At 44.0% G+C, this 22,847-nt stretch overlaps 1 protein-coding gene across 7 annotated transcripts in view; it reads right to left on the bottom strand.

Moving 5' to 3' along the window:
* Positions 1–22,847, bottom strand: part of rerg (RAS-like, estrogen-regulated, growth inhibitor) — a 74,229-nt gene that overhangs the window by 15,685 nt on the left and 35,697 nt on the right. For all 7 annotated transcript variants that reach the window (XM_038811156.1, XM_038811163.1, XM_038811158.1 and 4 more), the window contains exon 3: positions 7,476–7,532. In XM_038811156.1, coding sequence (XP_038667084.1) covers positions 7,476–7,532 — 57 coding nt within the window. The remainder of the gene's footprint in view (positions 1–7,475; positions 7,533–22,847) is intronic.

Genomic DNA, 22,847 nt, shown 5'->3' with positions numbered 1-22,847 from the left:
AGCCACTGACTCCATCCCTCGTCATGGCAACTACTTGAAGCCAAAACAAACAGTTAGTAACGTCGGTATCATATCTGAACCCAGAATGTGCTTCCAATCACATTTCTGCATCTTACTAAGAACATCTACTGCCACATCCGTAACAATCGCCTCAATCCAGCCCTGCATCTGCTCATCTGCTGCTGAAACCCTCCTTCATGCCTTTTTTACCTCTGGGCTTGACTATTCAATGCACTCGTTTGGCCTCCCACATTTTACCCTCCATAGGCTGGAGGTCATCCAAAGGTTTGCCTCTCGCTTTCTAACTCGTGCAAGTCCCATTCATCCAACCGATCCTTGCCGATCGACATTGCCTCCTAAATAACCAAACCTTTGATCTTAAAATTCTCAGCCTTGTTTTTTTTTTAGCCACTCCATGGCCTTGCCCCTCCATATCCCTGCAATCTCCCTCAGCCCCACAACCCTCTGTGACAATCGTGCTCTGAGATAACCATGCTCCACTAATTATAATTGAGCCTAGATTCAACCTCCTCTCATTCTTATAAACTTTAATAACATTACGATATAGATGTTCACATGCTTCATAAGCCAACAAATAATTAACGTATCAGCAAGACAAACCCAGTGTAAACAAATTTAATAATATTCTTCCTCTCTTGCCTCAATCTTCCAATGTTTAAATATAAAATTAGTTTCAGGTATCATGGTATTCACTGAAATGATTCACCCATTGACAGATGCTAATGATAACTGCATTTAAGCCAAAACTGAATCAAACATTTTCCATTCACATCTCTCGCAGTGATTTAATGGGCTGAAAGTCTCCTCACTGGGAATTTTTTATTTTTATTTATTCTTTGCTGGGATGTATGCATCAATGACAAGGCCAAATATGGTCTTGAGAACGTGGTAATGAGCCATCTTCTTAAATTGCTGAAGTCCATCTGGCACAGGTATACCACCAGTACTAGCGATTCCATACTACTGAGTTTTTGCCCCGATTCCCTTCAATTCCAGTTTTGCTAGGGCCCCTTGATGCCACACTCAATCGAAGGCTGCTCTAATATCATACCAATCGCTCTCACCTCACCTCTTTAACCACAGAATTCCTACAGCGCAGAAGGGTCCATTCGGCCCGTCAAGTCTGCACCGACCCTCTGAAGGTGCACCCTACCTAGGCCCACTCCCCGGCCCATCCTTGGATACCAAGGGGCAATTTAGCACGTTAAAACCACCTAACCTGCACATCTTTGGACTGTGGAAGGAAACCGGAGTATGCGGAGGAAACCCAGGATTGCACAGGGAGAAAGTGCAAACGCCACACAGTCACCCAAGGCCAGAATTCAACCCGGGTCCCTGGCGCTGTGAGGCAGCAGTGCTAACCACTGTGCCACCCTGCCACCCAAAATTGAGCTCTTTTCTCCATGTTTGGATGAAGGTAGTAATGAGGTTGATATGGCACCACATTGCATAGAATTAAAGTGAAACAAACTATTGGTGTTATTTGGACCATGTCACCCGAGTCTCCATTCGTTCTTCCCTCTCTGACCCTGCCAGCAGAACTCTCTGGTCCCTTCTGCCTCTTACGCTTATTTAGTTTCCCTCAAGTTGAAGTGCGTCAATACCATTTGCCACAACCATTCCCCGTAGTATTGCAAGCTCCTCATTGCAATTCTGGCACCATCCTTTGAAATCTGTTTTGCACCCTCTCCAGTGCCTCTATATACTTTTTATAACAAAGTGAGCCAAACAGCACAAAGTACTCCAAGTGTGGTCTAACCATGGTTCGACACAAGTTCAACATGACTTTTTTTACTTCTCAATTCTATCCCTCTCGAAATAAAGTCAAATGTTTGGTTTGCCTTTTGTTTGGCCTACTTGACCTGCATCATTACTTTTAGTGATTTGTGTATTTGTACTGCAAGATTTCTCGATCCCATTTAGATTCGTATCTTCCAAGTTATATGTGGCCTCCTTATTTTTCTCATCAAAACGCAATATCTTGCACTTGTCTGCGTTGAAATTCAATTGCTAATTATATGTCCATTCTGAAAGTTTTTTTTTGCCTTCTGGCAACTTGCTGCAGTTATCCTTAGGATTGACTCCCCACCCTTCACCAATTTGATTATATTTGAGAACATCGAAATGTTGGTTTTGATTCGAACGTCTAAATCATTAATATAAATTGCGAACTGATCCTTCTGGAATCCCAGTTTCTATCTTCTGTCACTGAGTAGCTACCCTGTACCTTTAATCTGTGTGTTCTGTTTGTAGCCAATTAACTGTCCATTCTGCTACATGTTCTCTGATCCGACATGTTTTCACCTTAATCATTAATCTATATGTGCCGTCTTATTGAAACCTAGATAAATTGCATTTAATTCAGCTTTGACTTTTCTCTCTGCTAGTTTCAAAGAATTCAATAAAGTTGGTCAAGCAAGACTTTCCCCTTGAAATACAATCCCACTACTCGTTACTAGTATTCAGTTTCTAGATGTTTCTCTATTTTCTCTTTTATCAGGGATTTGATTATTTTTCCTCTCACCAATGTTAAGCTGACTGGCCTATTGCTCCCCGGGCACGTTCTGCCTCCCTTCTTAGATTTTCATTCACTATTCATCGAGCCATCATCCCAAAGGACCATAGGTATCACTCTCCATCAGAGGGACATAAGTAGTGGTGCAAGGTGAGGAAGCAAGGCTTCCTTAATTACCACAGCCAGTATGGGGATAGATCCTACGCTGTTAATGTAATTCTGCTTCACGATCCAGCCATCAAACCAACTGGGCTAATCAACCCACATCTTCTTAAGCGCAGGCACTGAACGGGATTCTCCGGTCCCCCAGCCGTGTGTTTCTCGGTAGGCGGATTCTCTCTTCTTGCTGCTTGTCAATGGGATTTTCCATTGAAGTCACGCCATGCCGCTGGGAAACCAGCGGGAAAGGAGAGTACCAAGGCCATCAAATTCTGGCCATTGCGTTAGCTATTCACTAGTAACACACTTTTTTCTAACAAATTACATTATATGTGCAACAATGTCTCAGCTATCTCGTCTTTAGATTAGTTTAAGATATGCAGATGGAATCTTTCTGGACTAGGAGTTTTACCCTCTCGGATCGACAACGTTATCAAGGGTGATGGGACACCAGGAAAGTAGAGCTGAAGCAACAATCAGATCAGCCATGATCTTATCGAATGGTGAAGCAGGCTGGAGGGGCTGAATGGCCTACTCCCACTCCTAACTCTTATATTCTTGTGCTTTTGTGTTGTGTTCTCTTTGGGCTTGACAAGTTTATTTCATTTTTTAATTCTTTTTATTTCAAGTATGTTTGCATCTTTTTTCATTCAACCTTCTGAAGTTATGTCCACCTGATCTGACTCCGAGTAAATAATGAAGCATTATTTTATATTTCTGCCATTTCATTATTGCTGCCCATGATTTTATCCTATCCATCCCTAGTTGCCTTGTTTCTCATCCCAACTCTTGTTTTTATTATTGATGTGCCAGTCGAATATTTTACTATTTTGCTTTATGTCCCTTAATAATTTAGTTTCATAGCTCCTGATTGTTTTTCTCAACATCTCCCCTGGTTTCTTCATATTCTCCCTTCTCATGCTTTAATCTGTTGTCCATTTGACTTAGATTATGCCTTATTACTTTCCCTCAATTATTCCCTTAAGTCTTTATATATCCTTGGTATTGCATCAGTGTTTCATTTGTGTTTAAGTGGAAAATATTTTTCCTACATTCGGTTGAACATCTTTTCAAAAGTTTCCTATTGCTGTTCTACATCATGGTTGCCAAAATATCAATCCATTTTATTGTTACAAGTTTCAGTCTCAAACCCTCAAAAACATATTTTCTCTAATCTATTTCCCTGGTTTTCATCATGCTCATGTCATAGAAGTCATGTCACAGTAGGAGGCCATTCAGCCCATCAAGTCTGCAACGGCCCTTGGAAACAGCACCCCACTTAAGCCCACAACTCCACCCTATCCCCATAACCCAGTAACCCCAGACAACCTTTTTGGACACTAAGGGAAATTTAGCATGGCCAATCCACCTAACCTGCACATCTTTGGACTGTGGGAGGAAACCCACGCAGACATGGGGAGAACGTGCAAACTCCACACAGTGACCCAAGCCAAGAATCGATCCTGGGACACTGGAGCTGTGAAGCAACTGTGCTAACCACTCTGCTACCGTGCTGTCCTTCTGAACTACTATTTTAAAGTGTATTGTATTATGGTCACTATTGCCTAAGTATTACCCACATTTACTTCTTTCATCTACCCTCATTCGTTCTCTTACATATTGGGTTAGAATGTAGTCCTCTACTGATGGTCGGAATACCATTCCCTCATCTACTTCTTCTGGCCACTCAACTTTGTTATAATTGAAAACCCAGAGGATTATTATTCTCTGATTTTTATTAATTTCTCTAATTTGGCTATTTTTTCCTTTACTTTTCTATCGACCACTGCTATTAGTCTGGCTGATCCTTTATTATCTCTTATCACTACCCACATGGATTCTATTTCTGTCTTACTGATGGCTATGACAAGTCTTTCTACTGCCATTATGTTACTTTTAATAAGTACAGCTACTCTGACTCCACATTTTCCCTCTCTGCACTTACTAAATATATTGCATGCTGCATTGATAAATTCCCATTCTTCATTTTTACCCCCAAAGTTGTGTCTCAGTAATCTCTGCTATATGCATCTAGTTCATCCTGATATACTATCCAGTACCCCCATTTTGTTATGGACATTGTGTGCACTACTGTACAGATAGGTTAATTCATTTTCCATAATGGTTCCTCGCACTTTATTTTTACACTCCTGTTCTATAACTCTATTTATTCCCTGACCATTTACTTCTTCCCTCAAGTTAGTCTGTCCTTTGCTCTCCTCTCCTGCATAAATGTATGTCCTTTCTTTGCTCGTTGGAGTGGGTGTGTACGTATCAAACATCTCAAATCCTGAGGAGAAAACCAAAACAACCTGCTTGCACTTCAAAATCATGATAGCACATGTTGTGTAACATTTAATTTCACAAACAAATGACTCTCATAGACCTTATAATGAGAAAACAGAATGTTTGTAATGAAAAAAGCACTGCTCACAACTAGCAACAAAGGATAAGGAATTCTGTCCTGTGCCTTCTTAGGAGTGGGTTAACCCTGTCCAATCATTCTAAATAGGGATTCTTCATTGCAAATCCACCTCGCTGCCATTGCCTGTGAGAACTGAGAATATTACGCTCAGCCAAATCTCCATTCAGTGCACCGGGATCACAGAGTCCCGCCGGCATAAAGGAACGGAGAATCCCGTCAGCATGAGGGAACGGAGAATCCTGCCGGCATAATGGAACAGAAAATCCCACCAGCATGAAGGAACAGACAATCCCACCCACACTCTTTATGGTGTAAGGGGAGAGATTTGGTTGTATTCTATTCATTAAAGGCAAGGAACTCTAATTCCAAAGATGATAGAACATATCAAGTCAGATATTTTCAAGGCTGCCAGCATGATTCCCTGACCAAAGCACTGAGGGGGGAACTTCAAAACTACATGTTGAGTGGAATTTAGTTTCGGAGACGGTAGGTAGTCTTAGCTGCCGACTGGAGAACTGGTGGAAGCCCCGCATCGCCTCAGTTGGGGGAAGCCCTTCCAGAATTAAGTGCCCATCGTGCCCTTATCTGGCCAATCCCAGTCTCCTCCGGGATTTAGGATCCCGGGAGCAGAGGTCTTGCCCCCGAAAGCTGCCGGCCAATTAGATGCTGGATGCTCCTTATTGCCCATCTGTGCCCCCAGGAACGGTGGCTGCTGACAGGAATGCATCCATCAAAGACCTAGGATCGATGAGGGACCCAGGCCACAGGCGAGTGAGGGTGGGCTGAGGATCATAGAGAGGGGGTCGCTGGCAGGAGGGGGTCTAAAGATAGAACAGAATGATAGCTTTCAACAGGCATTCTCCTTCCCAACACCGGATCCCTCATTCAGGCACTGAGTTTGAACCAGGGAAATCTATGGAAGCTTGCAAGCAAACTAAACAGGGTTGGCTTTCTAGGCTTCCCATGTGGTAATTGCCAGATTCATTGCTAGTTGAATACCAATGATGCCTCAACTTAAATGCCCTACATAAGACTTCCCAACTTGGACTTAATCAGGCAAAGGTAGGAAGTGACCAGGGTCCCCAGCTATAACCCTCCTGCTCAGTTAAATACCTTTCCGCAAGATTAAATATCTCCTCAATTCCAAACTAAAATTTCACCGGGGGGGGGGGAGAGGAGCGGAGATTATAACTTCAAACTTCTGAAACTCAACCCCAAACCCCCACAGAAGGACCAAAACCAGTTTTAAAGGAGTGAATTTGGGGTGGGGTGACTAACCTGCACATAAGAGGCAAGTATTTAAATATGTTCATGACCAGCAGGTCTCAAATTTCTGATATAAAAATTTCAGACTAGGATTCCCAGAGCTCAGGAAATCCAGCAGGCAATGGGTGGCATGAAAAGACAGATCTTGTAGGTATGCACCTTTCCAGCACTACTTGTGGGCGAGGAAGAGCGAGTATACTTCGACAACATCGCCTCTTTCACCCCCATCACTAGACCCGAAGCACTAGCTGAGGTCGAACTAGTGTCTTGTGTAAGTTCAAAATAACCTCCTCTTGGATTCTATGATCCTATTAATAAAGCCCAGAATAATACGCTTTAATAACTACTCTCCACACCTGTCCTCTGACTTTCAAATGATATTTTTAGATACACACCTAGGTCCCTCTGCTCCTTTAAGAATGTTACCACTTATTTTATATTGTATCCCTATGTTCTTCCTACCAAGTCGGCATTGTCTCACACTTCTCCACATTGAACTTCATCTGCAACCTATCTGCCCACTCCATCAACTTGTCTATGTCCTTTTGAAGACCCAATATCACTTCCTCGTTCCCTTTTATCTGCTCCCGTTCGAAGGCCTTGTGGTGCCATCCTTACCTGTCAGTTTGGCTGTCTGTGACAGGGAAACGGAAACGGACGTTTGAAATATGCAACTGCCATTAAATTTGGCAAGGCGTCCAGGTTAGCCGCTTTTTCAGATTTCCTAGTTGCTGCAGTGCCCCACTAATATCAGGGTCATTCTCTCCTGTGTAAAACTGCATGGACGGGATTCTCCATCAGCGGGATCCTCAGTTTTGTCGGCATCGCACTCACCCCCGCAAATTTCCTGACAGTGCGAGGGTGGCCACAATGGGAAACCCCATTGTCCGGCTGCCGGGATGGAGGATCCCGCTGCTGGCAGGGGGGGCGGCCGCGCCAGAAAATGGGTCTGGCAGGACGGAGAATCGGCCCCAAATCTATCCGAAACATTTCAGCACATGTTTTGCCTGCAGTCACTTCAGTCAACTTAGCCAGGTGACTATCTGTTGGTGTGGACAGAACATTACTATTAACAGAGTTGTCACTCACCCAGTGTTGGGTCATATTCCCAGATGAACCTCTTGGTCAGAAACCGGACTACGATAGCTATAAAGCAAAAGAGATTAATTAATACCTATTAAACGCAGATAATGTTACAAATTGGAAATAGTGCAACCATTCACACAATCACAAAATAAATGTGAATGAATTAGACTCGCATGACCTACAGTCTCCACAACACAACTTCCAATTGCCCTTTAAATAATTACAGAGTTTACGCTCCACTATCCTAAATGTATATTCATTTCATGTATTGATTACGCTTTCTGTGAAGACTTCATATTTAGGGTGAAGTACTTCTCACTTACACCACTAACCAGGCCTCCTCCCTGTAAATCAGCTTCAGTGACAGATTGAATCTATCACAGACCCTCAACAGGCTGGGAAATGGGATTGAGACAGAAATACACAATTTTGGTCATCTCATACCTGCCGGAATGAAATTACTTGCCTCAGTGGAGTAGCAAAAAAACAACAAAAATAAAACCCCAGCATGCTGGATCTTATTTAGATTTGCAGGTTCTCAGTGGCAGAATGCCAATGCACACAACCTCAATTATGGGTTACTGAGAATGAAATTTATCCTTTAAAATAACAAGTGTCTGCTTATCTCTTTATCAATGACCAACTACCAATGATTGCAGGGGTATGCAGATTTACAGCAGGTAATTCCAATGCTGCCATTTCATTAGCGGGTCATCCTTTACTGAGAAATGCAGGCATTTTCCAGCCCCGCCATCCAAGGTTCCTAGAGAGGGGGCATGTGTGCTGATAGAGTACTCATTGGTACATTGTTTATTTGCAGATAGCTTGTATTAGAATGGGGGGGAGGGAGGGGGGGGGGGAGGGGGGGGGGGGAGGGAGGGGGGGAGGGGGGAGGGGGGGAGGGGGGAGGGAGGGAGGGGGGGGGGGAGGGAGGAGGGAGGGGGGGGGGGGAGGGCACGCCGACCGGCACGGAGCGATTCCCACCCCCGCCGAATCTCCGGTCCCGGCCGGGCGGGATTGACGCCGGCCCCTGGCAATTCTCCGACCGGGGGGGGTCAGACGGAGAATGCCGCCCATTGAATCTCTTTATTATTTTAAATACTTTGATTGGATTGCACATCAATACTGACAAAATGCAAACCAAGACCTCACAATTTAACACTGTAACCCTGGCATAGTGCTGGCTCCCTCACAGGTATTCTTTTCCTGAAGTTTAGCGCCCATATTTGAACAAATTTATCCAGGGCATTCCTGGCGAAGACTCTGTCTGGCTGATGCATCACCTTTTCATTTGTGAATCCAACTACCTACAGATAAAGTCTCACATATCTTTCCTTTTCTTCTTCAGTTCCCTGCTCAAAGGCAGGTCCAATCCCACAGCACTGCAATATCCACCATGGGTAGGGCAAGAGTGCAGTAGCCCAGTCCACCCCAGCCAGAACGAGGATTTGTTGGCACCGACCTGATCCACACCAGAAACTGAGCCAACTAGGCTCTCAGGGATGGAGTTCCGATTTTACACACACCTTTACTTGCATGTTGAAGTCTGGAGCTACAAATAGTGAGTCTAGAGGCTCCAATATACTTCCCGTCACATGGCAGACCAAGAATCTCACCCCCTCTTACCACCTGCCAGTGGAGTGGGTGAGAAAGATTTACAAGTTAACCCTCAATCTGTTTGGCCACATTATCAACGCACCTTCCTTGGCCATCGAGTCCTGGAGTGGGACATGAATCCAGAGCTTCTGGCTCTGATGCAGGGATGCAAAAACAACTATAATTTATCATCTTTTCAATTCATTTTTGTATAATTGCTGCTTCAAAGCTATCACCGTTAAGAAAATATTCCTGCATGTTTTTTTCAGATCCTAAAGTGGATGATCTCAGACTGCCCCCGCATTGAACCTGTCTGTATTAGTCTCAGTGACTCATTTTGTCAATCCATGCCCCATGGTAAATTTCTGCTCTCATCCACTCAACTCACTGTGCCTCCTCACTTAGTGGCTTCTGCAAATTTAGACATATAAATCTCTACTCCTTTATCCTTCACAGTTCACGTCACTACAGAGCAGCAGAGATGCGTAAGGCAGAGATAGGTTAATCAGCAGGAATAGAGAGGGTGCCCAGCATGTAACGAATCAAACATTATAGAAGATGGTTGTACAGGGTAGGAATACTTGGCTTCCCCCTGCTCCTTGGGGAATACAAGCTCCCGGCTAGGGGTGGGCTATCTCAATTAACACATGTATACATGCTTGGCCAGGAAGGCACCAACCTCAGAAGAGAACCCAGTGGAGATCTATCGTTTGCGTAAATAAAACTTTATTTCTTATTTTACTCCCCACGTCCTTATTAAAAGGCCTGAACCAGAAACAATAAGCGCAATTCTCCCAGCCCCGCGCCGGGATGGAGAATTGCCGCAACCGCGCCACGTTGTCCTGACGCCGATGCGCGATTCTCCAACGTGCGGAGAATTGGCGCCATTTGCACCGGTGCGTTTGGTGCGGCGCCGGTCATGGGCCGCTGTACGAGGCCGGGCCGCCGATTCTCTGGCCCGGAAGGGCTGAGCAGTCGCGCGGAAAAAGCAGAGTCCCGCCGGTGCCATCCACACCTGGTCGCTGCCGGCGGGAACTCTGCGCAAAGGGTCGTGGGGCAGCCTGTTGCAGGAAGGGGGTCTCCGACGGGGTCTGACCCACGATCGGGGCCCACCGATCGGCGGGCTGGCCTCATTCCCCCCCCCACCGGCCTACTTTATTGCGTATCAGGACCCAGAACCCCCGCGCCATGTTGCGTCGGGGCTGGCGCGTTCCATAAAGCCACCGTGCATGCGCGGGTTGGCACCGTCCTCAGTGCGCACCAGGAAGTGAGGCTGGAGCGGCGTGAACCGCTCCAGCGCTGTGCTGGCCCATGTGGGTGCTAGAATCGCTAGTGCCCTCGCCCGTTTTGCGCCATCGTGAAATGCGATGGTGTTCACAATGGCGCGGACATTGTCCCGCGATCAGAGAATCGCGTCCATTACAGAAGATCCAGGGAAGGTGGCTAATTCACCGCAAGTTTACTTCCAATTCAGCATACTCTTGTTTTAGCTTATAATCTCTAATGTAGGGTAAGGAAGCAGGTCCCACGTCCACCCCAGCCAGAACGAGGAACTGTTGGCATCACTCTAATCCACACCAACCAACTGAGCCAAATGGACCCCAAGGACTTGCTGGGGCAACACAGACTTTTACATACACATTATCATCTAGAGCTATGAATATTGATGGTAGAGGCTCCAATTTCTTTCCGCCACAGGGCTGACCAGGAACCTCACCTTTTCTTACCACCTGCCAGTGCCAGAACCTCCTCAAATGTCAACTGAAAGTCCGTGTGGACAAGATAAATTGACTCTCCATTATCCCCTCAAAAATTTTGATTTGGTACCCTTCACAAATCCATGCTAACTCTTTTTGTTCAGTCCATACATGTCTATGTCCTCAGTCACTGTGGGTCTCTAATCATAGATTCCAGTAACATGCCCATATTGATGTTAAAGTGACAGGTCTGTCGCTATCTGATTTCTCTCTCTCTGTTCCTTCTTAATTAACAAGTAATATTTGTAATTTTCCAAGCCAAAGGCACAATTCCTGAATTTAGGGAGCTTTGAAAATTTATGACTAATGCATCAGCAATTTCTTCATACATTTTGTTTTAATACCTTGGGGTGGAAACAATTAGTTTTGCTTAAATCTCAGTTATGCTTTTCTAATCCACCTCTCCTGCTAATAATCCGCTGCACATTTCTAGACCGTGTACTAAAAATGGGTTGCTGACATTCCTTTTTTGTTTAGTTCTCAACTTTAAAGCGCTTTTGCTTATTCCTTGCATCCCATGCGAGAAAGGAGAACTTTCCTGGGTTTAATCTCTCGATGATTTTCGTCTCACGGCAGCAAAGTCCCAGGATAAACAGTCTGTCCTCAAATACCAGCTCTTCAGTTAGTTGATCTTTGTCACAAAGACTAAACCAAACACAGCGTTCCAGATGAAGCCTGGGAGCACAACAGTTAGAAGACACCAAGTTTTGAACCATGGCTTTAAGTTAAAAATTTCTTTGCAACTGATTGTCTATACAAGGTGGCATCTGTCAACCAGTTTTGGTGTTTTAACAGCTGGTTCACAAGCCCGATGTGATTCCACAGAGTTGTTTTTTTTAACCATGGTATTGTCAATAAAGCTAGCACTTGGTGACAACTTTAGAACAGATTTGAAACATTTTTGGCGCAAATTATTGTATGGCTTTACTTGGTATCAACAATTCAAGGAAACGAGCAAACTACTGTGCAAATTTTGCTTGGAGAAGACACTTGTTGATACATTTTGTGTGCTCTAGTGTAAGCTAGTAAGTTAGTAAGTTCCATTAAAAAAATGACTACATGTAACCTGTCTCAACTGAGTTTCAATCTTCCCAATCCAACAATTAAATTTATCTATTTGGTAAATAAATCACTATTATTGGCATTGCATAAACCATGACACAGTGAGCTGGTTTTAATAACTACAATCAAAGATTTCTCAGTTATCTTCCTTGATTCAGAGTACTGTAGGCCCGTGTAACTAACACTGGTCACTTTCAAGCATAAACCTATAGGCCTGTGTGTAACTATATTTCAACGTTTCCAAAGGTTAGTCAATGCAGCCAGTGAACATAATTCCTCAAAAAGGTGCAAATTCAGGTGGTTGAAACCGCATTCAAGCCAAGGGGCGGCCCCACAGCAGGGCGTCACTCACCTGGAGGAAGGGCTCTGGTACAAACTGAACTGAAAAACTGAAAATCGCTTATTGTCACAAGTAGGCTTCAAATGAAGTTACTGTGAAAAGCCCCTAGTCGCCACATTCCGGCGCCTGTTCAGGGAGGCTGTTACGGGAATTGAACCGTGCTGCTGGCCTGCCTTGGTCTGCTTTCAAAGCCAGCGATTTAGCCCTGTGCTAAACAGCCTCTCGAGCGATTGTGGGGGGAAAAGGGTGATCCTGGTGAGAAGGGGGGAGGACTGAAGGGAGACCGATTGGAGGGGTCCTGATGCCAGCGAGTGGAGGGGGGTGAAGAAGAGGGGGTTGATGCCGGTGAGAATGGTGGAGGGACCCTGAAGACCCAATGTCTGCGCTATTGGGGGGGGGGGGGGGGGGGGGGGGAGGAGGGCCTTGACTGTCACTTAGAGTTCAGGGTGCCCTGATCTCTGTCAAGCCGGGCTTGCCGACATGTTTAGGCGCCGCCCTGTCGGTGCCGGGGCAAAGCCCACCCCCGATCGATATTTGACTTGAAACAAAGTAAGATACAAGGCTATTAGAAAAAGGCAAGGCAGTAGAATTAATGTTGGGTTGGGTTTTAAAACATTCAAGTAATAACAAGGGGAGAGATAAGATGGAGAGCTCATCAGAAAGGCAAGTTGCGATGAATGTGAAACTGCAGGAATGCAGAATTTGAGCTATTAACAGAAATGTGAATCTTAGAACCTTTGGGAAAATAGGAAGTACCTGTAAGTGCCCAAATGTTGGGGCACAGGGAGTGTCAATGCCATCAACTTGATCCAATCATATTGGTCAGAACAAACTATTGCCAAAGAAGGCATGGTAAGGGTCTCTCAATAGGGATGAAATAAGGCTACAGAATATCGTTGGCACATAATTAGGAGAAGACAGACTATGGTCAACATAGCACAGGAAGGAAAGAAGAAGAGAAGACTATGTCCCAGAGACCTCAGAAGCAGGAATCGTTGGAGCAGAGTCTTGCTGTATATCTATTGCCATCGTTAATATTGTAAGAAGTCTTACAACACCAGGTTAAAGTCCAACAGGTTTGTTTCAAACACGAGCTTTCGGAGCGCAGCTCCTCCCTAATATTAACCTTGTGTTTCTTGGTGATACTTAATAAACTCTCTGATTTGATTAAAGAACTTCAGTTTGTACCTCGTAGGTTAGAAATGATTAAGATCCCCGAGTGACACAGGTTGGAGTATCCTCTGTCTCATATAATTGATCATATCTGGGGGTCTCTCTCCCCATGGTATCTTACACTGCAATGTCCTGTGTAAAAGCACACAATTCGCTTATTTACCGCTGTGCTCAATGTGCCTTGTTGATTGGGTGAAAGTAAATCTGTGTGGCCAGTATAATACATTTTCTATCACACAAATTCAACATCCCTGTCATTAAAGCTTCAATGTGCCCTCCAATTCACCTAAAGCAGTGCCCCCGTGAGCTGCTGGGAGGCTGTTTCCCCTGGCTGGACATTTTGGAGCTAGGTGGCATAATCTTGTGAGAAGGAGTGGCTATATTAGACTGGGATAAGGGGGAATTTATTCATTCGAAGAATGTGTGAACCTTTGGAATTTTCTGCCCCAGAAGGCTGTGGATGCTCATTCCTAGAGTAGATTCAAGGCTGAGATCTATTTATTTTTAGAGCTAAGGGAAACAAGGGATATGGGGAGCAGCTGGAAACTGGAGCGGAGGTGGAATATCGGCCATGATCTTATTAAATGGCGGAGCAGGCTCATTTCTTATGATATACGCTGGCAAATTAAAAAATATATTTCCTTTTCCTTTCTTATCTCCTCTGTTTAAGATCAGCACGGATTGTCAACATATTCATATGAAACCTTTCCATCTCATGATGGCACTAACCATTTACAATACCTTCATACAATATCAGAAAAGGAAATGCATATCAATATTTTAATATGCTTGTTATTCGTGTCGCATAGAGTCGAGAGACAGCTCTCCAACTACAAGAAACTTCACAGGCAGTTTCTATCTAGAAACGGCCTGTGAAATATTTTACATATTAAGTGGGAGGGAGAGGCACCAACATCAGTGTCCTCTCACAAACAGGACCCATAAGCCGGGAGGCTATGATCGACGACCATCAGCTTTGGTGGGTCGGTCATATAGTTCAGATGTCAGATGCCAGGGTCCTAAAGTAGGTTGTCTCCTCCCACCTCAGTCAGGACTCCAAAGGAGAACATAAGAAAAATGCCTCAAGGGTGTGCTGAAAGCCAACATGAAGAAATGCAACACTGACATGCACGGTAGCATTGTGGATAGCACAATCGCTTCACAGCTCCATGGTCCCAGATTCGATTCCGGCTTGGGTCACTGTCTGTGCGGAGTCTGCACATCCTCCCCGTGTCTGAATGGGTTTCCTCCGGGTGCTCCGGTTTCCTCCAACAGTCCAAAGATGTGCGGGTTAGGTGGATTGGCCATGATAAATTGCCCTTAGTGTCCAAAAAAATTTACCCTTAGTGTTGGGTGGGTTACTGAGTTATGGGGATAGGATGGAGGTGTTGACCTTGGGTAGGGGGTAGGGTGCTCTTTCCAAGAGCTGGTGCAGACTCGATGGGCCGAATGGACTCCTTCTGCACTGTAAATTCTATGTAAAACTATAAATTCTATGTAAGACATCAGCTCCTGGGAGACTACCACCTTGGGTTGAACCAGCTGGTGGCAGGGTCTGTCGGAGGCATTTTGAGACCCAAAAACGACAAATGAAGAGAAAAAGCAAATGGGGCAAAACAGAACACAATATGTCCTGAACTAATAACATATGGCCAGACATACCACATGACAAAAAATATGCTACATGCCATAAACTCTGCATATCCCGAATCATAGAAGATCATCATCATCGCGAGCGAGGGACGGTCAACGCTTTCAAGAATAAGTCAAAATAAACAAAGAACTTCTGATTCTGAAGCTGCAAGATTCTAAGAATATACTCTGGAGTTTTTGGCATCAAGTTGGACAGATTTCCAGAACATAATATTTGGAAAATACTAAGGAAAATATGATAGTTTCATCATATTTATCATCTTTCAGTAACTACTGTCAGTTCCAAATGCGACATAACCAGAGATTTTGATAGACGTTTTTGTTTTGTTACATAGCTGTCTGACCAACTGCCAACATAAGGAAATATTTGGCTTATATCTCCTGTATGTCCACATAAACACAGATCTGCCATTAAAGTGAGGCTCTTGCCATATAAATGCGGACCGATATTCTGAATATTTTCTTGGTCTGCGGGGGATTCTTACTGGAAGCATAACTTCTTAAAAATAAAGGACCATGATAAAAGATTTATGGTTGCAGTCATCAAGATCATTGTTCAAAACCAGACTGACTCCAGCGTTTTTGGCCTCAAGTAACTCGAGATGTCCCTTCACTTACTGGTGCATGGGTTAGCAACATGGACAGCAAGTGATCTGACTTCAATGCAAAATGACTGTCCCACAAGAAAAATCAAGCTGTCTCTGCCAACGTGACTGCGAAAATCCTTGCAATGCAAATATGGAAAAGAAAGCATAGATCCGAGACAATCGGCAGGAAGAAAGAAAATGTAATCGAACATGAATAATTATATGAATAAATGGAATATGACCATGTTAATTGCTCAAACGGTGCTCTTCATCTTCTGACTATTCTAATTGTCTAAATTTAAGGCTTAAAAAGGTAATTCAGCTTATCAAAGTCTGTTCTAGCTCAAGCAATCCTTGCATCTAACAGCATTATTATTGTGCCTATTGCCTTTAAAACTATTACCATAAAGGCAGATCACCTTTCGAGCAACTTACTTTTCGCTCACTAATCTTTAGATCCTCAACTGCCACTGACCTGATTTATTTTTAAGTAACATTTTGGGCTCACTTGCCTATCCCATTTAGCACTTACCTCACAGCAATGATTCTCCTCCCCTCCACACACACACACCTTAGCATTCTTTCAAGACTGAAGAGCTGAAGCTTCAACAATCTTTCCTTAGATCTTATCCCTTTTACAAATGGGGTAATTCTTGTTGCTTTACCCACATCCCCTCTAACTCATAGATACTCCTTTTGAACTGTGATAAGCAACCATGGGCCAGCGGCATGGTGTTATAAAGCTTCACTGTAGCTTCTTTGCACACTGGCTATGTAATCCAACACATGCTGCACTTTTCAAATGCTTCGTGAAACTGTTTTGCCAGATAAAAGATTCAAGTCATCAAAATGTTCATTTAGGAGGAAGCCATGCTGTACATTTGGCCAGACAAACTGAAACAGGCTGCAGATATACATCTGAAATACCAACTAATGTATCAGGAATTCCAAAATTTATTCTACAGGTGTTTTTGACAATGTGGCTGGCTCATCACAGTACGAAAAATCCTCACCTCGCTCAAAAGGCTGACCGCAATTCTGAAGAGATGCAACATTCTCACTATCTGGAAAGGATAATTCCACAATCTGGCCCTGTAAACAAGGAGCAGCATTCACACTGAGTGCACCTCAGAAGTCACAGGTGCTCGATGCATAGCTTTTCCCCCATTAAATTTTAACTGGTCGGAAAACCACAGGCTGTAATCCCACAGGATCTCAAGATGGGTGGCTACTCTTCACCCGGAGGAATAGATCAGCCAATCACCCTCGACAGGACAAGACTCAGATCGTCCGATGACAAATGCCATGCAAGGTGCCAGATGGTTTCCTGCCCCTATTTTGAGTCTCATGATTAACTCCTTGTAGCAAGTCACCAACCTGCCACTCTGAAGAGTTTTAGATAACAGAGCTGAAAGTCAACGGCCTAGACTAAGGGCTCTTCCAATTTTCCAACCTGTGAATAGCACAGCCATTAGAGGTCAGTTCTGTCCCAGGTTCAGTCGCCAAGTTGCATTGATTTTTACAAAGAAAGCAGCAGGAGCGTTTCAATCAACCTCAAATGCGGAGCTTAAAAATGTCCCGGTTTCTTCCAATCCTCTAACCAGCAGCATTTCCTGGATGTGAGAATACAATGGTGCAGCCAGGTGAGGTTTAGGCTCCACTACTGTCAAATAGTTCAGACAGAGACGAGGAGGAATTTCTTCTTTCAGAAAGTAGTGAATTTGTGGAATTCTTTACCAGAGAGTTGTAGAGGCTGGGTCATTAAGTGTGTTCAAGGCTGAGATAGATAGATTTTGAATCAGTAAGGGAATCGAGGGTTATGGGGATAAGGTGGGAAAGTAGAGTTGAGGATTATCATATCAGATTGTCATGATCTCATTGAATGGTGGAGCAGACTCGATGAGCTGCTATTTCTGTTCCTACATCTTTAGGTCTTATTCAATCTGAAGACTTAATCATGAATATTAACACTTCGGCAAGGTACCACAAAAGTTTCATTCCCACAGAACTGTTCCCCAACAAACAGTCAGTGCTTTATGAATTGTGGATGTTTGTGGATGACTGCACAAATGACGTCTCAGGTAACGAAGCAGTCCATGTCCAAATGCAGCAAGACCTGGACAATATCCAGGCTTGAGATGACAAATGCAAGTTACATTCATGACATACAAGTACATGGCAATGACCATCTCCTACAAGAGAGAATCTAACCACCGCCCCTTGACATTCAATGGCATTGCCGTCGTTGAATCCCCCACAATCAACATCCTGGAGGTTACGATTGATCAGGAACTGATCTGAACTAGCCACATTAATACTGTGGCTACCAGGGCAGATCAAAGGCTAGACATCCTATGGTGAACAGCTCACCTCCTGACCCCCCAAAGCCTGCCCCCAACGGCACAAGTCAGGAGTGTAATAGAATACTCTCCACTTGCCTGGATGAGTGCAGCTCCAATAACACAAGAAACTCAACACCATCCAGGACAAAACAGCCCACTTGATTATTCCTCCTTCCACAAACATTAAAATCCTCCGCCAACATCAAACAGTGGCAGCCGTGTGTACCATCTACAAGATGCACTGCAGTAATTCACCAAGATTCCTTTGACAGCAGCTTCCAAACCCACCACCACTATCATCTAGAAGGACAAGAGCAGCAGATACCTGGAAACCCCACCACCTGGAGGTTGCCCTCCAATTGACTCACCATCCTGACTTGGAAAGATATTGTCGTTCCTTCATTGTTGCTGGGTCAACATCCTGGAACTCCCTCCTTAACAGCACCTTGGGTGTACCTAACACCTCAGGGACTGCAGTGGTTCAAGAAGGCAACTCACCACCACCACCATCTGAAGGACAACTAGGGATGGGCAATAAATGCTGATCTAGCCAGTGATGCCTATATCCCGTAAATGAATTTAAAAAAAGAGAAGGTAAGGTAAAAAATGGTGAGAAAAAGGGAAAAAGAATACAATTAGGGGTGTTATCAAGAAAAGGCTCACACTGGAATATCCATTAGCATCAGTATAAAATAGGGGTCGCTGTGACTGTATAAAGTTCAACTGGCATAGATCATTTCAGCATCACTGGGATGATGGTTCTTTACTGAAGGATGAGTTCCAAACCCGAGTCACATATGCTCAGGGATGAAGAACCTAATCTGGGACTGGACTACAAATCAGCAAGAGCTGGTGAAATATACGGCTGTTATCTTTCAATAGAGCCAAAAGGTACAGCCTCATTTGTTACTTGGAACGAACCTTCAATAGAAGAAGATAGTTAACATTTATTAGGGTTACCTTTAATTTATCAAAGGACGACCGCAAGAGATTATCATTAATGTAGCAAACAAGGAACATGCAAAAGCTACTCTACTGCAGCACAGCACAGGAAAGATTAGCCATTAAATTGTTGATTGTATGTTACCCAAAGGAAGACTGCCAAAAAGATTCCTACAACAGAACTAAAGCACAGCAATTTACAAAAGCGCAAGGTTATGAAGTAGAGTGGCACACTTTTAAAAGGATACAAGCTTCAACTAAGAACTGTTTGCAACCTCTATCTGCTACTGCTATATACCGTGGAGGGAACAAAGGACACAATATAAGTGACAACAATGATATTGATGTGAGTCAGAAACGCCAAGACAGCGGTTTAGTTGGACTCTTTGTCTCTTGTTAAAATATAATTAATCACCCATTTTCTGCAATGACTGTCTTCCTTTGTAATTAGTTTCATTACAATAATTGTGGATCCTGATTACATTCATTAACGCTCATGTACAGCCACATGCAATTACTGGGGAAGCATGTAGATTTGTAACAACCAACAGCAACCAAATGATAGCCAGGATGTTGAAACCATCAAATTATTGACTTTCGGCCACTCATTCATCCATTTGGCTCATCATATTGATCGCTGTTTACTTTAACTCACAAAGGAGCTGCTTAATTAAAGACAATTGGAACTGTAGCATTCTCAGCAGGAGCTTAATGAAGCTGGAGATAAGCACAGCATTCCTAATACGTCACAGGAGAAGTGACATTTTGATACCTTATTTTGCATCATTGGAACAGAGACCGCTGCTCTCAGGCACAAAAACGTGCTCATCTCGCACGTCACGGTGCGGAGCACTGCAACCATCAATACCCCCGAGTCACAAAATCTATATAAAGACGGTTTTTTCTTCAAAAAGAGAAGATAGCTTGTGGCAGCCAAAACAGGAACCTCTCAAAAGATTGATGTCTTCAGTCAGTTTAGCATTCTTCACTCAGCCACAATGCAACAAAGCAGCAGCGTGTCCACTTGTAGGAGGCAAAAGCTTGTTAACCTTTAAATATAAACATATTCCACGTCGTGGAGTTTCTTCTCAGACAGATTGCTCATTGTTAACCTGGTTCAGCAAAGGGAAGATGAGTCACTGCTTTATTCATGTAAAATGCAGTTGGATCTTATTCGAGTTGCCAGGTACACAGTATGCAGCTTTTGGTTCAAGATTTGGATTATCTGTGAATTTTTCTCCTCATTTTTTGTTCAGTGAACTTTTTTTTTGCTGTTCAAGTGGAAGACGTTCTTTCGCCAATTGACTCCCAGTGTTTAAAATAAGGACAGCTAGGGCGGCACGCGGCACATTGGATAGCACTGGGACTGCGGCGCTGAGGACCCTGGTTCGAATCCCGGCCCTGGGTCACTGTCCGTGTGGAGTTTCCACATTCTCCCCATGTCTGCGTGGGTTTAATCCCCACAACCCAAAGATGTGCATGTTAGGTGGATTGGCCACACTAAAATTGCCCCTTAATCGGAAAAAAAATAATTGGGTACACTAAATTTATATTTAAAAAAAATAAGGACAGCTTGGTGAGTCACCACAGAACAGTTAAGGCCCTTCAGCTTTGCCAGGAGCGATGAGCGTTCGAGGCTAATTTTCCGAATGCACGCATCACCAAATTATTTTGGGCCATTGTGGACACATCGCCAACATGAACTGCCATGAGGCACAGTCGCCCAACTTTAACCCCCTCAGCTCAAGTTCAGGACAGCATCTTACTGTTCCATGAGAAAATTGAAACAGTGCAGATGGTAGAAAGCTGAAATAAAAGGCAAATGGAATGCTATCATCCACGGCAGGGACTTGATGAATTTTGAGACATTCTTATTTGCATATCCAGGAAACTGGAACGGCTGTTCTTCGCTATGAAAACATATCTCCTGAAACAGATTTTCGATCAAAGAAGTTAAGTGTGCTGCGCAAATTTTACTTTACTCCTTCATTTATTGTCCATCCCCAAATGCCTTTGAATTGACTGGCTTTCTAAGTCATAGGAGACAAATGTAGGCTAGGCCATGTAAGGACTGCAGATTTCCTTCCTTAAGGGGCATTAGTGAGTTCAATATGGGTTCTTGCGAAAATTGCTTCCTGGTCACCATTACTGAGACTAACTTTATATTACAGCTATATTAACGGAATTTAAGTTCCACCAGCTGCCTATCTCATTGAACTTATGTCCCCAGAGCATTAGCCTGGGCCTCTGGATTACTAGTCCAGCAATATTACCACGATGCTACCATTTCTCCCGGCACAACCAGCAGTTTTGATTATATTCTAGAATTCTACCCTAGTGATTGATGTGTTGGGTATGCTGGGTCTGCAAGGACTGCGTTTACCAGAGCAATGAGATAGACAGGCTACCAACACTTGTAGAAGTACAACTCTATTTTATTTAACTATGAGCTGTTAAATATACTTGCACTGTGGGTTGACACTATGTTGAGTTGACTGGAGACCTGAAGCTAACCTGACCAGATTATACTGCTGGTACATTGTAGATGTTCGTGTTGCTGATCACGGGCTCTGGCTGTCTCAGAGGCTGTATCCCAAGAGAGCGGGAAAACTAGTGCCCTCTGGCTTTATAATGGCTGTGTCCTGTCTGGTGATTGGCTGCCGTGTTCTGTGTGTTGATTGGTCATTCAGTATGTCAGTCAGTGTCTGTCTATGCACCATCATATACTTGTGTGTATATTATGACAGTGATGTCTCTGAATTTCACGGCCACTTAGTATCCAAATACAAATGTATACTCAAATTAGATTTTAAAAACATTGCAGAGAAAATATGGGACATCACTGGAATTTGAGCTTTTCTTAAATCTTGGATCTTCAGGATTTTTCACCCAACTGCCTTGGGTATGTAAACTCTGGGGAGGCGGTGGCATAGTGGTATTGCCACTGGACTAGTGACCAAGAAACCCAGGGTAATGCTCTGGGGACTCGGGTTCAAATACCACAGCGGCACATGGTGAAATTTTGAATTCAGTAGTATTCTGGAAATAAAATGGTCATCATCCATTGTCGATTGTTGTAAAAACCCATCTGGTTCACTAATGTCCTTTGGTGAAGGAAATCTGGCATCATACCCGGTCTGGCCCACATGTGACTCCAGATCCATAGCAATGTGGCTGACCCTTAAATGCCCACTGAAATGGCCTCGCAAGCCACTCAGTTTAAACGGCAATTAGGGATGGACAATAAATGCTGGCCTAGCCAGCGACATCCACATCCCATGAACGATCAGAAAAAAACAAGTTGTAACAGGTTCAGTTCCCGGCTGGGTCACTGTCTGTGTGGAGTCTGCACGTCCTCCCCGTGTGTGCGTGGGTTTCCTCCGGGTGCTCCGGTTTCCTCCCACAGTCCAAAGATGTGCGGGTTAGGTAGATTGGCCATGCTAAATTGCCCGTAGTGTCCTAAAAAGTAAGGTTAAGGGGGGTGGGGTTGTTGGGTTACGGGTATAGGGTGGATACGTGGGTTTGAGTAGGGTGATCATTGCTCGGCACAACATCGAGGGCCGAAGGGCCTGTTCTGTGCTGTACTGTTCTATGTTCTATGTACTAAGACTGAAATAAATTGTTTGAATAGATTGTCTCTTAATGATATGTAAAACAGGAAGTATTAGAGTGACCAAAAAGCATATTTGTAGCAGGTCTGAGCCTGGTACAGATCTCTAGGCTCCTCCAACTTTAAGGCCTTGCTTAAACCCCAACCTTCACATATTTTGCAGATGTGTTTTTTGCAACACAATTTTAAAATGCAGCTGATTTTCCCCGAGTTCAGCAGGGGTGACTCAGAAAAAGTCCATACTGTGCATGGACGAAAAATAAATCTGTTTCTCCTGCTGTGTATCTAAATAGAGCTTCCGCTGAATTTCCTC

Source organism: Scyliorhinus canicula, chromosome 11 (assembly GCF_902713615.1).
Source record: "Scyliorhinus canicula chromosome 11, sScyCan1.1, whole genome shotgun sequence".
Taxonomy (NCBI): Eukaryota; Metazoa; Chordata; class Chondrichthyes; order Carcharhiniformes; family Scyliorhinidae; genus Scyliorhinus; species Scyliorhinus canicula.
The sequence above is the reverse complement of the archived record's forward strand: the minus strand, read 5'-3'. Positions and strand labels throughout refer to the sequence as shown.